Source organism: Botrytis byssoidea (genome assembly GCF_014898295.1).
Source record: "Botrytis byssoidea strain MUCL 94 chromosome Unknown BBYS_015, whole genome shotgun sequence".
Lineage (NCBI taxonomy): Eukaryota > Fungi > Ascomycota > Leotiomycetes > Helotiales > Sclerotiniaceae > Botrytis > Botrytis byssoidea.
In genome coordinates, this window is record NW_024065856.1 from 301,903 (window position 1) to 317,077 (window position 15,175).

At 41.9% G+C, this 15,175-nt stretch overlaps 6 protein-coding genes across 6 annotated transcripts; 5 read left to right on the plus strand and 1 right to left on the minus strand.

Annotated features, from left to right (window-relative positions):
- Positions 1–363: 363 nt before the first annotated feature.
- On the plus strand, positions 364–2,177 carry EAE97_007581 (uncharacterized protein; the record flags this gene model as incomplete). The annotated part of the gene is made up of 3 exons (XM_038878095.1): positions 364–868; positions 919–1,074; positions 1,123–2,177. 3 exons carry the CDS (start codon positions 364–366, stop codon positions 2,175–2,177), a joined length of 1,716 nt encoding a protein of 571 aa, XP_038730933.1.
- Positions 2,178–4,974: 2,797 nt separating this feature from the next.
- EAE97_007582 (uncharacterized protein) lies at positions 4,975–6,740 on the plus strand (the record flags this gene model as incomplete). Its single annotated transcript, XM_038878096.1, has 2 exons — positions 4,975–5,261; positions 5,312–6,740. The coding sequence occupies 2 exons, from the start codon at positions 4,975–4,977 to the stop codon at positions 6,738–6,740; spliced, it is 1,716 nt and encodes a 571-aa protein (XP_038730934.1).
- A 1,646-nt stretch (positions 6,741–8,386) lies between these two features.
- Positions 8,387–9,523, plus strand: EAE97_007583 (uncharacterized protein; the record flags this gene model as incomplete). The annotated part of the gene is made up of 6 exons (XM_038878097.1): positions 8,387–8,584; positions 8,642–8,660; positions 8,715–8,797; positions 8,852–9,195; positions 9,247–9,330; positions 9,382–9,523. 6 exons carry the CDS (start codon positions 8,387–8,389, stop codon positions 9,521–9,523), a joined length of 870 nt encoding a protein of 289 aa, XP_038730935.1.
- A 666-nt stretch (positions 9,524–10,189) lies between these two features.
- Positions 10,190–10,542, minus strand: EAE97_007584 (uncharacterized protein; the record flags this gene model as incomplete). Its single annotated transcript, XM_038878098.1, has 2 exons — positions 10,190–10,305; positions 10,365–10,542. 2 exons carry the CDS (start codon positions 10,540–10,542, stop codon positions 10,190–10,192), a joined length of 294 nt encoding a protein of 97 aa, XP_038730936.1.
- A 196-nt stretch (positions 10,543–10,738) lies between these two features.
- EAE97_007585 (uncharacterized protein) lies at positions 10,739–12,111 on the plus strand (the record flags this gene model as incomplete). Its single annotated transcript, XM_038878099.1, has 2 exons — positions 10,739–11,097; positions 11,163–12,111. The coding sequence occupies 2 exons, from the start codon at positions 10,739–10,741 to the stop codon at positions 12,109–12,111; spliced, it is 1,308 nt and encodes a 435-aa protein (XP_038730937.1).
- Positions 12,112–13,583: 1,472 nt separating this feature from the next.
- Positions 13,584–14,774, plus strand: EAE97_007586 (uncharacterized protein; the record flags this gene model as incomplete). The annotated part of the gene is made up of 1 exon (XM_038878100.1): positions 13,584–14,774. The coding sequence occupies one exon, from the start codon at positions 13,584–13,586 to the stop codon at positions 14,772–14,774; it is 1,191 nt and encodes a 396-aa protein (XP_038730938.1).
- Positions 14,775–15,175: the final 401 nt, after the last annotated feature.

Consider the following 15,175-nt stretch of genomic DNA (forward strand, 5'->3'; position numbering starts at 1 on the left):
GAACTTAGATAATAATATGTGACGATTGATATTCCGGTGTCTCATATCGCTCATATCTCTCACGTCCGTGGATATCAATCATTATTACCCTCGAATCTTTGAGAATTACGTACAAAATATTTTGATACACCTTGGATTTGATCACGGCGAGCCAAGAGAGGAAAGTCTAACCAACTTCTCCGCATCCGGCTATCTTAAGCCGCTACTAAGAGCTCGGAACCCCAGTTTACAACCCACTCACCCGAATACTACAAGTACCGGTAGGTAGCTGCGCTTGTTCTTGATGTGACGATTCATGATACTTAGTAGGGATACAATTGAGTTATCTTCAAACATCATTTCAAACAAACTTTGTGAGCAAAAATGCGTCGAACTCTAACCAAAGGTCTTTCAACTGCCACGGTTCGACATACCTCCTCTGCAGTACGACCCAGAGTAGCATTCAATATGCCATCCTCCTCCGAGACTTCCAAAATTGCTACTCGCAGACTCCATGCCACAGCTCAACATCTCAAACCTGCTGCAGCATTAGCATTCAACGCCGACAATTATCCTACAACTCACGAGAAAATCCAAGATGTGCAGGACACTCCATACTTTGTCGACAATAAATTCCTCAAATCCGAATCTACACAATTCATCGATTTACACGACCCAGCAACAAACAATCTTGTAACAAGAGTTCCACAAAGCACAGATGCTGAGCTCAAAGCTGCAGTTGATAGTGCGGTGAAAGCATTTCCAGGGTGGAAAAATACCAGCATAATGGCAAGACAACAAATTATGTTCAAATTCACACAGCTTGTACGGGAAAATTGGGATAGATTGGCTGCCAGTATCACATTGGAGCAGGGTAAAACTTTTGCTGGTATGTCCCCAATGGTATACCTTTGAATTTCACGACTGACGTGCAGGCAGATGCAAAGGGAGACGTTCTTCGTGGCTTGCAAGTCGCCGAGACCGCATGTGCCATTCCCCAACAAATGATGGGTGAGATCATAGAGGTAGCAAAAGATATGGAGACCAGAAGTTACAGGGAGCCATTGGGAGTTGTAGCTGCCATTTGCCCATTCAGTGAGTTTAGAGCAATTTGAAGGTCTAGATCCTACTAACGCTCAACAGACTTTCCTGCAATGATTCCATTATGGTCTATTCCAGTTGCGTGTGCAACTGGAAATTGTCTTATTGTTAAGCCTTCCGAACGAGATCCTGGTGCGGCAATGATTCTTGCTGAACTTGCCCAAAAGGCTGGATTCCCCGACGGAGTACTCAATATTGTCCATGGTGCATCGAAAACAGTTGATTTTATCATTGATGAACCAGCCATCAAAGCCATCAGTTTTGTTGGAAGCAATCGCGCTGGAGAATATATTTTTACCCGAGGTTCTGCTAATGGCAAGCGCGTGCAAGCAAACTTGGGTGCCAAGAACCACTGTGCGGTCTTACCGGACGCGAACAAGCAACATGCCCTCAATTCAATTGTCGGAGCAGCTTTTGGAGCCGCTGGTCAAAGATGTATGGCTCTGAGCACCTTGGTTATGGTTGGGGAAACCAAGGAATGGTTATCTGAACTAGCCGAAAGTGCTAAATCATTAAACGTGAACGGTGGATTTGAAAAGGGGGCGGATCTTGGTCCAGTCATCTCTCCACAGAGCAAGCAAAGAATCGAAGATTTGATTGCAAGCGCAGAAGAGGAAGGTGCAACAATCTTGTTGGATGGAAGAGGTTATAAACCTGAAAAATATCCCAACGGAAACTGGGTTGGCCCTACTATTATCACCAACGTCAAACCTCATATGAAGTGCTACACAGAAGAAATTTTTGGCCCTGTATTAGTATGTTTGAATGTGGACACTCTTGACGAAGCCATCGATCTCATCAACGCCAATGAGTACGGCAATGGTGCAGCTATCTTCACACGATCTGGAGCCACAGCAACAGCGTTCCAAAAGAACATCGAGGCAGGACAGCAGGGAATCAATGTACCAATCCCTGTTCCTCTTCCATTCTTCTCCTTCACCGGAAACAAGAAGAGTGTCGCTGGAGGTGGTGCAAATACATTTTATGGCAAGCCAGGACTACAATTTTACACGCAGCAAAAGACAGTGACCAGTTTGTGGAGGAGCGAGGATGCAGTTTCTAAGTCTGCTGACGTTTCAATGCCCACACACAGCTAGATGTTTATGATTACGAAGATTTAATGATTCCCAATTATCTGATTGACATGCGATGTACGTAATGGTGTAAATGTGAGGCTTGATAATGTATCAACCGTCCATGTAAATTACAATATCTCTATCAATAAAAATGGTTGCATTAATGTCAGTATATACTAGGTAATAAGAATGTAAATGAATATCACCTTTGGTCGTATGTATATCGATATCTGCAATCTTGCTAGCGAGACTCTCTTGGAGAGCATAAGACGCTCACACTGATCAGATTATCAATGTCTATATCACTGTCTATGTCTCTACTAACTGTCTATATTTCATATGTTTGTCTACAATACTACTTTATCTCATGTAATCTACAAAAGTTTTCATTTAAAGCATGCAACTGTCAGATTCGCGGTAGCATTAGAGAGATTCCGAGTTTGTCGAATTAAGACGGTGTATTGTTTTTGGTGATGCCTGATTCCAAAATTGGGCCTCGAAATGACAGACACTCTAGGCATGGTCAATCATTCATCAAGTGTTAAGCGACTGACTGATTTGGAACGATCAAACTCAACGCGGAGTACCTTCAATCAATTCCACTCCATTGTCTACACACAAATCCTCACTCGGGACAACAAGTCTCCCGATATTATCTCATGTGGTCGACAGAGAAGCGGGGTCCGGGTACCAAGCACTTTCCGAGATGTTACTCAACAGATACTCGAAAAAGGCTTGTATTTTGGTGGAGATCTATTTCGTTTCCATCAACGTGGTAGGAAAGTCGAATTCTTGCTGTCAGGCCAGATTCAAGCTTTTAGTATTGTACAGAGTAGTAATCACTGGCTCGAGACTGGCTATCAATTGGCTCCTCCGTATAAAATTTATGGGTCAGTTCAGATATAGTGGCCCCTTCTCACACATCCTCAATCCAAGATCTACAAAATCCTTGTCGGAATACTATCTGAATAAGGTATCCAATACGTTGAAGCATCATGGACTGGAGATTCGTCTTGAATTCTCTGAAATCAATTACAGTTGCATTGCAATCACAATTTTTCTTTATCATATTGAGTTGGCACTTGAGAAAACATATTTATAGCAATGGTCTCATCTTTCTCCTTCGAAGTATAATTACAATCATACAGCCATTCAAGCTTCTTTTCACAAGTGACAAGGGGCTAAACTTGTTGTGTCCGGATCTAAGTTACAAGGAATTACCACTACATTTGAAACTTGTGACGAAGCAGATGTACTAGGTGCTTTTGGATTCAATTGACCTCTATTACCTGTACAAGAAATCCATCCGTGGCAAATTATCATACTTGTAAGAGTTGAGGCCCCGGCTTATCGCACATTTAAACAAGATTAGAGTAGCCATCTAATTTCACACACCTTATTTTAAAAATTTAATTATTATTCTAAAATTTATTATTTTCAATTCAAATTCAAATTAAATATTAAATATAATCACAAAAATAATAATTATAAATTTCATCAAAATTAGTATACTCCTCAATGTTCTAGAGTTATTCAAACTAGAATTAATAGAAAATCCTGGGAATGGATTGCCTCAAATTTAAATATATCACGATCTATTACAAGAAATATAATTAAGTTCAATTCGATTAAAAGAACTCAAAAAAAAAAGATTTATCAAAAGCCTATAATAACTACTAAAAAGATTTATTGAATTATAAGAATGATTATTAAAGATTAAAACAAAAGAAAAATAACTTTCAAATAAATTAAAAATATACTTAACATTAAGGTTTTAATATATACAATACAAAAGGAATTATATTAATATAGATATAGAAAATGTATAGTATATTCTAAACCCTTTATTTTAAGAATATAAACAAAAAAGAGGCTAGATTTTATATATAGGTATTACTGATAGGGAATTAGTAATACTACTACTACTAAACCAGAAGGGGGGGATTAGAGATTAATTATATAGTTGAATAAAAACACTTTCGAATTAGGAAAAGTAAATAGAATATAAATTATTAAATAGATTAATAAAAAAAGATATATTAATTATATTAAATTAATATATTAATTAGAAAAAGTATTAATAATAATATAAGGTATAATTAACTAGAATTATAAATCTCTATTAATCTTTTTAGAAAAATTTGAGGGCAACAAAAGTATTACTTTCAAAGTATATATATAATAAATCCTTAAATCTATTATATTCCTATTATTCAATAAATTAGGATCTGAATATATATTTATAAAAAACAATTCTAAAATGTATTCCAAGTATACTTGTAGAGTTCGATTAGAGTATAATATACAAAACTTTGATTAGCCATTCTTCTCTCTGAATCTTAATCCAATTGAAAAAGTATAACAATAAATAAAAAAGGAACTAAAAAAGCTACCATTTGTACCTACTTCCATAAAAGAATTGAAACATGAATTATAAGCTCTCTGAGATAAAGTGAATCCCTTAGATTTTAGATTATATATTAAGAGATTAACTTGCAAGATTAAAAATGTAATTGAAGCACAAGGATTAGTTATTATTTATTAATATAATATTCAAGTTTTATAAAATTATATTATATAATTGATTTATTATTAAATTTTAAAAAATTAGATCGAAAAATAAGTGGTGTGTGATAAGCCGGGGTCTCAACTCTTACATTTATTCTGAAGCCACTTTCTACTTCCACTGAAACTTCAGCTTGCGAAGGAAATTGACCTGCGGAGGCGGCATATTTCTAGATCCGACCCCGCTATATAAGTATTTGGTACTCTGCCAACATATCTCTCCCCTTTGAGATAGTTATAAATTTTCGCCTCCATGTCTTCAATTCCTTTTAAAAGACTGCTGGTCTTACCTACGACCCTTTCTTACGCACTTGTTTCTTACAAGCCAGATACATTGTTGTCCACCGAGCCGAGCTACTTGGGAACATTTGTACAACTGTACTTGTTACAGTTCATAGGCTTTGCGATCTGGAGAGTGATCTTGTATCCTTACTATTTCTCTCCACTGAGACATTTACCCTCTCCAAAAGGAGGTAGTTGGTGGAATGGTCAATGGAAGAGGATCTCAGGAGAGCCGACTGGTCAGCCTATGCTTGACTGGTGAGATCTTATACTCTATATATCTCTATATGTAGCTAACTGAGCAATAGGATACAAGATGTTCCAAATGACGGCATCATAAGATATTTAGGGATGTTAAACTCGGAGCGAGTCATGGTCACAAATGCCAAAGCACTCAGTGAAGTTCTTACTCTCAAAAATTACGATTTCGTTAAACCTTCTACTCTTCGTATCGGAATTGGACGTCTCCTTGGAATTGGCGTTCTCTTGGCAGAGGGAGATGAACACAAAATACAGAGAAAAAATCTAATGCCCGCGTTTGCGTTTCGACATGTTAAGAATTTATATTCCGTTTTCTGGGATAAATCTTGCGAAGGGTTGAAAGCCATGACCAAAGAAGTCAAGGCGAAAGAATGTGGCGATATCCCAAATGACGTAGCCGAAGAAAAAGACGGAAATGACGGAAGTGTCACTCAGCCAGAGAAAGGCGTAGTGATAATGGAAGCCATGCAATGGGCAAGTAGAATAACACTCGACATAATCGGAGCAGCTGGCCTGGGCAAGGATTTCGGAGCCATCCAGGACCCCGACACACTACTGAATAGAACGTACAGGACTGTGTTTAAACCAACACGCTCTGCACAAATTCTTGGATTTCTCCAGCTTTTCTTACCAGGATGGTTCGTAAAAAGAATACCTATCAAGAGAAATGGGGAAATCGAAGAAGCTGCTGAAACCATCAGATCTGTTTGTAGAGACCTCATTCATGAGAAGAAATCGAAGCTAGAAAAGAAGGAATTGACCGATTTTGACATTCTGAGTGTAGCACTGGAGAGTGGAGGCTTTCCCGATGAGAATCTCATCGATCAACTCATGACTTTCCTAGCCGCTGGCCACGAGACGACTGCAAGTTCAATGGCTTGGGCCATCTATCTACTCTGCGCCTACCCAGAAGTTCAATCTCGTCTCCGAGAGGAAGTCCGTGCAAAACTTCCCAGTCCAGACTCAGACGCCAGTGTCACAAGTCAAGATATCGATTACATGCCATATCTAAACGCTGTCTGTAACGAAATTCTCCGCTACTTTCCACCTGTTCCTCTAACCCTTCGTGAAGCCGCCGTTGATACGACTATCTCTGGTCAGCGCATACCGAAGGGGACACGTGTGATGTTGATTCCATGGGCCATTAACAAGGACGAAAAAATGTGGGGATCCTCTGCTCGAAAGTTCGATCCTGATCGATGGATGACTGAGAATGGCGAATCGCATAATACGGGTGGAGGGAGCTCAAGTAATTATGCGTTCCTGACTTTCTTGCATGGACCAAGAAGTTGTATTGGTCAACAGTTTGCAAAGGCGGAATTCGCAATTTTGTTGGCGACGTGGATTGGAAGGTTTGAATTTGAGTTGAAAGATAAGAAGATGATGGATGAGAAGAATCTAGATATTAAAGGAGGAGTGACTGCAAAGCCGTCGAAAGGGTTGTATGTTAAGATTAAGATTGTGGAGGGTTGGTAGAGGAGAGAGTTTGAAATATCTATTACGATGGGTATAAGTAGATAGAGTTGTGAAGCAGATGATGATTGTATATACTTTATTACGGCGTTGTTAAGGGTTTATAGGTTACTTTCCCAAGCTTTCTCGATCTCTCGGCGTCTCGCTATTCGCAACTTGTTAAATGGGATGTCAGTTCAATGTTTTCGTTACTTCCAAGGTTCTACTATGTAGTCTCTAGACGTTTTGCCTTGGTGCAAAGTCTTGAATCGTTGTCATATATTGCGATCTTTTAGGATGTTCAAATCATCTTGAACCGGACAACTCAAAGAATTGAAGGTAGGAATAATACAATTGAAGGCTCCCCCAAGAATTTATCTAGTACTACTAATCTTTATAAATTTATCTGTGGTTGATTTATTATGGATAGATATGAAGGGGATGTTGAATTTTGGCCTCTTTTCATCTTTTATGTGTAGACCGGGTAAGCGAAAATATTTGAACCTCAGTGAACAAGGGACTTTGTGGACTGTCATCTTTCAGGGACATTCATTTTGCACTGTATCTTGAGAGATTTGGTAGCAAAAATTGCTCTGGAAGGTTTGACTTTGTGATGAGGAGAGATTGTTGTTGTTTTTCTAACCAGTTGCGAAATCATATTGTTCATAACCCTTACTTCTTGAACGCGAAATGAACGCTGCATAAATGCTACCTTTGAGAAATTCCAGACCTTGCGGCATTATCGTCTAATAATGACATAGTGCCAATGCATAACATAACATCCATATCATGTATTTGATGGGTCTTCTTTGGACTACCTACTGATACCCGGGTCAGTATGCTTCGGGTCCAAAGGTAAAAGTGTCGAATAGATAGAAGCTGTGACGTGACTTCAGTTGATTGTTCGAAATCATTAACAGAAGAAAGGAAAAAGGGGATCTGATATGAGAAGTGTACAAAGACTGGGCCGGTACTTTCCCCCTGAGGCGTGGACCAATATAATGTAATGTAGGTAGCTGTTGTACGCAGTTGAAGTTTGGATTGAAGAAGCATTGGAAGAAGCATTGGAACATTGGGACATTGGGACAACACATCTCGCTGCTGCTGCTTTAGAGATGAGACCAAGTCCCATATATGGAAACGGCAGGGTCCGAAGTTCGGAAAATATGGCAAGGCACGTTCGATTGGTAGCGGTTAATCATAAAAGCCGCGGTCGACGGAAAATATTTGCTGAATAGCGCAATTTATTACCTAGGTAGTACGGAAGTTAATTGTAGATTGCAGATTGTAAATTCATAGTGCCAAAAACCTACTTATTATACTCTTTGGAACATTGAACATTCACAAGAGATTTGATCTGAATGTTGAAGTTAAAGTCTAGTGGCATTCCAAATTCATTTTGGAAATTCCACCCCAATATAGAAATTCCCATTCAGGCTCGAGCAGAACAAATCAGATCATTCACACATCTATCGCATACCTGCCGTGCTCCTTCTCACCAATTAAAGCAACATTTGCCCCTGCGCTTTCCTGGCTATAAAGGCGTGACCGCCGCGCACGCCAAACTGGCGAACAAAAACAACCCCACCATACCGCTAAGAGTGGTGCAAATATCTCGTCACCTCTCAACGAATTCATCCTCCGACAACACAACACCATTAAATACAACAATGGCTTCCAAGTACACTGTCAGAAAGATCGGAGCTCCAAACACTTTGGAGCACCGTATCTATATCGAAAAGGATGGCGTTCCAGTTTCTCCTTTCCACGATATCCCCCTTTATGCCAATGAGCAACAAACCATCTTGAACATGGTTGTTGAGATCCCAAGATGGACAAACGGCAAGATGGAGATCAGCAAAGAAGAGGTTTTTCTCACTTATCACGGCATTTTGTACACTGTCAGCTAACATGCCATTCACTAGATGCTTAACCCAATCGAATGTCCCTCCTACCATCAAACTCAATTCTTATGCTAATAGTTTCCACAGAAGCAAGATGTGAAGAAGGGCAAGCTTCGTTTCGTCCGCAACTGCTTCCCACACAAGGGTTATCTCTGGAACTACGGTGCCTTCCCTCAAGTAAGACTTCGAATGTATACGTATTACCTGCGACACGAGCTGATTGGATATTAGACTTGGGAGGACCCTAACGTTGTCCACCCAGAGACCAAGGCCAAGGGTGACAACGATCCATTGGACGTTTGCGAGATCGGTGAATTGGTCGGATACCCTGGTCAAGTTAAGCAAGTCAAGGTTCTCGGTGTTATGGCCTTGCTTGATGAGGAGGAGACCGACTGGAAGGTCATTGTCATCGATGTCAACGACCCATTGGCTCCTAAGCTCAATGACGTTGAGGATGTTGAGAGACACCTTCCAGGTCTCTTGAGGGCTACAAATGAATGGTTCAGAATCTACAAAATCCCCGATGGAAAGCCAGAGAACCAATTCGCTTTCACTGGAGAGTGCAAGAACAAGAAGTAAGGATTATCACACGACTAAATTTGACATGCAAGCTAACTGTATTTAAGGTACGCCACCGATATCGTCCGTGAGTGTGCTGAGGCTTGGGAGAAGCTCATCACTGGCAAGACCACCCCAGGTGATGTTTCAACGTAAGTTTTTTGTCATTTCGTTGTGTCAACTGTCAACTAACAAACTTATAGCACCAACGTCACTGTCAAGCACTCAACCAGCCGTGTTGAAGCAAGCCAACTTCCTCCTATCCCATCTAACGAGAACCTTGCCCCAGCTCCTATCGACCCAAGCATTGACAAGTGGTTCTTCATCTCTGGTGCTGCCGCTTAAATTCAGATGTCTTGAATCACGGCTATACATTTGCAGGCGTTATCGCCAGAATACCATAAAAGTTAAACGACCCTACACATATGCCATCACTATTGGCTGTAGATACAATACGAAGGTTACCAAGCGCATTTCTTGCACATCCATACTACTTCTGCCGTTCAATACATGCAATTGTGAAATAATATCAAACCTCGGGTTCCTCATATACCTTGTTCGCCAAAAGATTTTGCTGGGTTTCCCCGAAAATGCACTGGGACTTTTAGACCCGCACACGAGCTAACGCAGCTGGAGAACGTATCATTGCGTTGATAAATGAACATTGTTTGTCTTCGCATTGAATTTTGATGTAATCTTGATACCCAAAACTGGAGACCCGTAGGACCGCTGAGCGTTTACAGTCGCCCGCCCAGTATCGCTCTCTGCTAAGCCGCAATATCTTCAACCTTTCTGACTTGTAGATTGTTCCTTCTATCCAATCGTTGGGTAGGCCTTAGCCATTCAACTCATGATATATCGACATGGATTGGGAGACGTATAAAGTCCTAGAACACATATATTATGTTCACATATAGGCACTCTGTGCTTGTTGAAAGTATGATATTGTTGATCATACGACCTTGAAAACGCCTTCCACATGCAATAAATATACATTCTAGCATTATATCATCAGTTTCCGGTCAATTCCTCCTGCCTTGCCAAAATTCGTGAATGCCTGTCCACTTCATCAGATACACCTCTAATACCGAGCTTCTCTGCGTCCAACTTCATCTCTTTTCCATCCTCTGTAAATCAGGGTTAGAATCTGCGAATGCGAACAAAATTTGAATCCGACAAAACATACTAAACTTAAGGCGCACAAGACTCCGCTCTTTAGATGCTCTGGGTAGTATCTTTGTATCGATCTTCATGGTCTGTCGTGCATTTGGTGGAAGAACTGAGAGAAATAACCGTGCGGTTTTGGCTTTGGGAGAGAAGGGATTGAAGACTGTTGAGACTTCGGTGATGAATCTTGTGATCATGTTTGCTACCGAAGCCTAGAGTATGTAATTAGTACTTCACGACCAAACGTATCAATGTGAACTTACATGAGACTTTCAATGTTCTATGAAGTTTCTGGGGGTGCAGTTGTGGTCTGGATGCTCAATATGCTAGGCGCAAAATAAAATTCTCGGTAAATTCCGAGCCTCACAAGCACCCAGCTCTCATGACATGACGATGCAGAATTTACAAGCCAAAACATCTGCCAAGTTCAAACAAATCGATATGTCTTTCGAGACGCTTTCTGAACGCCTTGCAGCCCTACAGGAATCAAATAGGCAAGCCAGAGAATTGATTGAACGGCTAGCAACCATTATGTTCGAACCTGGCTCTATAGCACTGGACAGTGATGACGATAATGTATTGCTGGAGCTTTCTGCGGAAATTGCACAAGTGTTAAAAGAACAAGATGAGGATTTTGAGCGATTGCAAGAAGATGTTCTATCAATGCCTACAGGAGGGCCGAACAGTGAGTTGGGAAGACAGAGAAAGATGCTTGATGAAGCAGTGGAGAAGAACATCAAAGAAGTCGAATTGTAAGACAAATATTTTGTTTACCTTTATATATGCCATGCTCCAGGCTGATTGATGAACTCTACAGATGCTATTCAGCATTTCGCAAGGCCGAGGTGACGGCGAGAAAGACGCTCAAGGCTGCGCAAGTCTGGGAGCGACAACATCTCTTTCAGCCAAGTTTAAATCTTTCTTCCGGTAGGTCAACTCCTAATTCGATGGAACGGCCTATCGCTCGACCAAAGTCGGAACTCTCAAAGGAAGATAAGACAGTGAATGCTGCCAGCGACGTTACTCTGGCGCTTCGACGAACTCACGAAATGATGGCGGGCGAGTTAGAAAAATCACAGTTCGCAAACGATACATTAAAACAGTCAACGGAAGCGTTAGCCCAGCTGAATGAAACATATTCTACATTAGATTCTCTACTATCGAGTTCGCGGAATTTGCTTGGGACTTTGCTGAGGAGTCAAAAGAGTGATACGTGGTATCTTGAAACAGCATTCTATGTACTCGCATGTACGATTGCATGGCTTGTTTTTAGAAGGTTATTCTACGGACCACTTTGGTGGCTGGTTTACGCGCCACTGAAGTTAATCTTCTACTCTCTATTTAGCATATTTGGAATAATGGGCTCCAAGGGTGGCTCGGCTGTTGAAAGCAGTATGTCCATATCCAGTGAGCCGGCAACTTATTCAGTCATCCCAACCAAAAGTGAGAGCGCTGTTATCAATAGCAAGAACACTCCAGCAATCAGTGTTGAGAACGGCGATCAACGACCGGTAGCAAGAGCGGCATCAACGATGGTCGAGGAGGTCGAACATATTATTGATGAAAGCCAGCGTTATCAGGCGCCTATCAAGGAAGAGATTATTGGAGACTCGGTTGAACACGAATCCCTTCATGATACAGAAGTCGCGCTGGAAGAGAACACAGTGCGAACTGGGGAATCAAATTCAGGAAACCCAAAGAAGAGGATGTGGGAAGAGCCAGAAGAGGCTGCGAAGGAAGCACAGCGGAGGAAGGACGAACTATAGATTGCCGAACGACCTGAATGAGTCAGTCTTCGATATAATTCCATAATAACCGAGATAGCTGAGCATGATGGCGTTCAGGAGTCGAGACTGAGCCGGATCTGAGACTTCGACATTTTGATGTTCATTCAATGACTTAGCGAACATTATTCCAAATGATTTTGGTATCTCAAATCGAATCAATACATAAATATCTTCACGAATTAGCGATACCCTATTATTAAACTACAATCCAAAGTTTTAAAAACTCTCCTGACATACTGCACAGTGACATAAAAATATTTCAAATAATTCCGATACCACCAAAACTCCCATCTTTCATAGAAAACAACCTGATGTCAACTAATAGGCTAAGGAATACGCCGGTGAAAATGAGTCAAGAAACCTAACGGACATAACATTACTTTTGGCAGTTGGTGGATACAATCACCAAGTTTCGAATTCGGAGGTTTCAAAAATTTGTGTTTCAAGTACGTTGATTGGTTGGGGAATGTCGCCTTGTGATTCTTCAACAACCACTCACATCCTGTGTTGATACTTCTCCTGAATATTTCCTCACCACAAGGTGGAAATGAACAGGTGCGAGAATTGCTTTGTTTCGGAGCGGGGGAGCGATCTAGGAGTTCTATGGTTAGGTAGCCTTTTTTGGATTTTCGGGGCGTAGGTTAGCTGCTGGCTTATTTTGTTCGACGGGTGCGAGATGGACAGGTCAGGACGGCACACGGGAGGAGTTGGGGTACATGGGAATTTTCTGCAGTTTTTGCCGAGAAAGGGGAAGGGTTCTTCTAGTGTCATTTTTCGCGTGTGTAAGTTTGTAGAGTGAGTGCATTCTCGTTCACAAGGGTGTGGAAGGATCGTGTTATTGGATCGGATTATTTGGTTTCTGCTCGAAAGTCTCACCAGAAGCTTTCTTCAACAGGGGAGAAGTGAGCTGGTCTTCTCTATCGGTTGTGGTAGAGAAGGAGTCTTTGAAACTCTCCTGTCGTTCTTAATTTTACCTTCGGAGATGAATGGGTTATTCATAGGATGTCTTTGATCATCTGGATTGTTCTATGGTTTTTTTGTGTGGACGGACAAAGATTCGTCTATTTAAATACTTGGGACTCTGGCTTTTCGTAAAAGTGAATAAAGGTCTTTCCATTCAGATAAAGAACAATATACTTTCCTTAAGTTTCTTCAAGCTATCAACTCATTGTGCTGGAACACTCGCCGAATCATTCCTTTATTGTTAACAAAGCGAGCCTCGAATCACATTGTTTCTTCTATTTTCGTACAGTCATTTTTCTGCAGTATTTATTGACTCGAGATTCCCTCGAATTCAAGTCCTCCATAAACAGCTCGATCATCACATTCTCTGCCACACATACCTATTCTATACACAATAATACAAAAATTCAGCAGGTCTGATCATCAACGTCGCAAACAAGCCACACTACACAAACAAAAAACCAGAACTTAATTTCATCACTATCAAGATGCAGTTCAGCAACAGCCTCGCTCTCGGAGCGGTCCTATGCGCTTCCGTCATTAACGCACACATGTCAATGACATGGCCACTTCCCTTCCGTTCTGCACTCAACCCCAACGCCGTCCAATCTCAGATCGACTACAGCATCACAGCTCCACTCGCAGCCTCCGGTGCAAACTTCCCTTGCAAGTACAACGACATGGGCACAGCTGGAGGAAAATCTGTCGTCACTTGGTCCGCAGGTCAAACCGCAAACTGGACCGTCGGAACCGGTGCTATTCACGGTGGAGGATCTTGTCAAGTCGCACTCTCTTACGATTCCGGAAAGACATTCAAGGTCATCCATTCTTACATCGGAAGCTGTCCTACCGCAGTAAGCTCAAGCGCCGACTTCACTGTTCCTGCCGACGCCCCAGCTGGAGAAGCAATGTTCGCTTGGACTTGGCAAAACCAGATCGGTAACCGCGAGTTCTACATGTCCTGCGCTGCCGTCACCATCGAAGGAACAAAGGCTCGTGCTGCTCCGGCTGTCGCCTTTTCTGCCCGTCCCGATCTCTTCCTCGTCAACCTTGGCAATGGATGCACGTCTGTCGAAGGTAAGGCCGTCAACTACCCAAATCCAGGCCCAGATGCAGATGTTACGCGCAAGACTTCAGACTCGGGTACCTTCACCGGAACTTGTGGTCCTGTCAATGGTGTTGCCTCATCTGGTTCCGATGCATCGGGCTCTACTTCAGGAAGCACCGGTGGTCAAAGCTCCAGTGCTCCAGCAGCTCCCGTATCATCTGCCCCAGCAGTTGGTGCGCCATATGCTCCAGTACCCGTTGCTTCCTCAAGCACAACTCCAGTTTCCATCGTAATCCTTCCAACCATTGCAGCCTCATCTACGCTCAGCTCGGCCACCATCATCGCAACATCCGTACCAGCTTCACCAACATCAGGCACCACCTCCCCCTCATCCTCAGGAACAAGCTCCGGAGCCCTTCAGGCCTCGGTCGACGGTCTCTGCTCTGCAGGAAAAACATGCACCGGCTCCGGCTTTGGTCCATGTTGCTCCAAGGACGGATTCTGTGGAATTGGTGATGCTTGGTGTGGCACCGGTTGTCAACCCGGCTTCGGATCTTGTGGAACTACTCTCAACTCCACTTCTACTGCCAATCCCATCAGAAAGATCAGAGGAAGAAGTTGGAGACTTTGAGAGGAGAGTGGAGTGATTTAGGGGGAGGGGGTCAAGTTAGAATAGAATCTAAAGACCGCGTCTTGTTGTACGATTAGTTAGTACTTTACTTCAAGTTTGTCATTTTAAATCGAGATTTTTTTGAACCATATATAAGAATGAACCAATGTGATATGAATATACTGTGATATTAGTAAAGTAACCAATAAAGAGTATAGCAAGTGAATGATGAAGATTTGCCAGTGTTTATGCGCAGGACTGGAACGCGATCAATGTTATTGGAAGAATGTTCTCTTATTTATAGAACCTCTTGACACCCAGGTTGAGACGCATCTGACGAAGAGAATCGCCGTATGTAATAAGGTTGACATGTGATCTTACTTGAACTCATGAGATGCTGTAGCCATTCCATATGTGTTCAT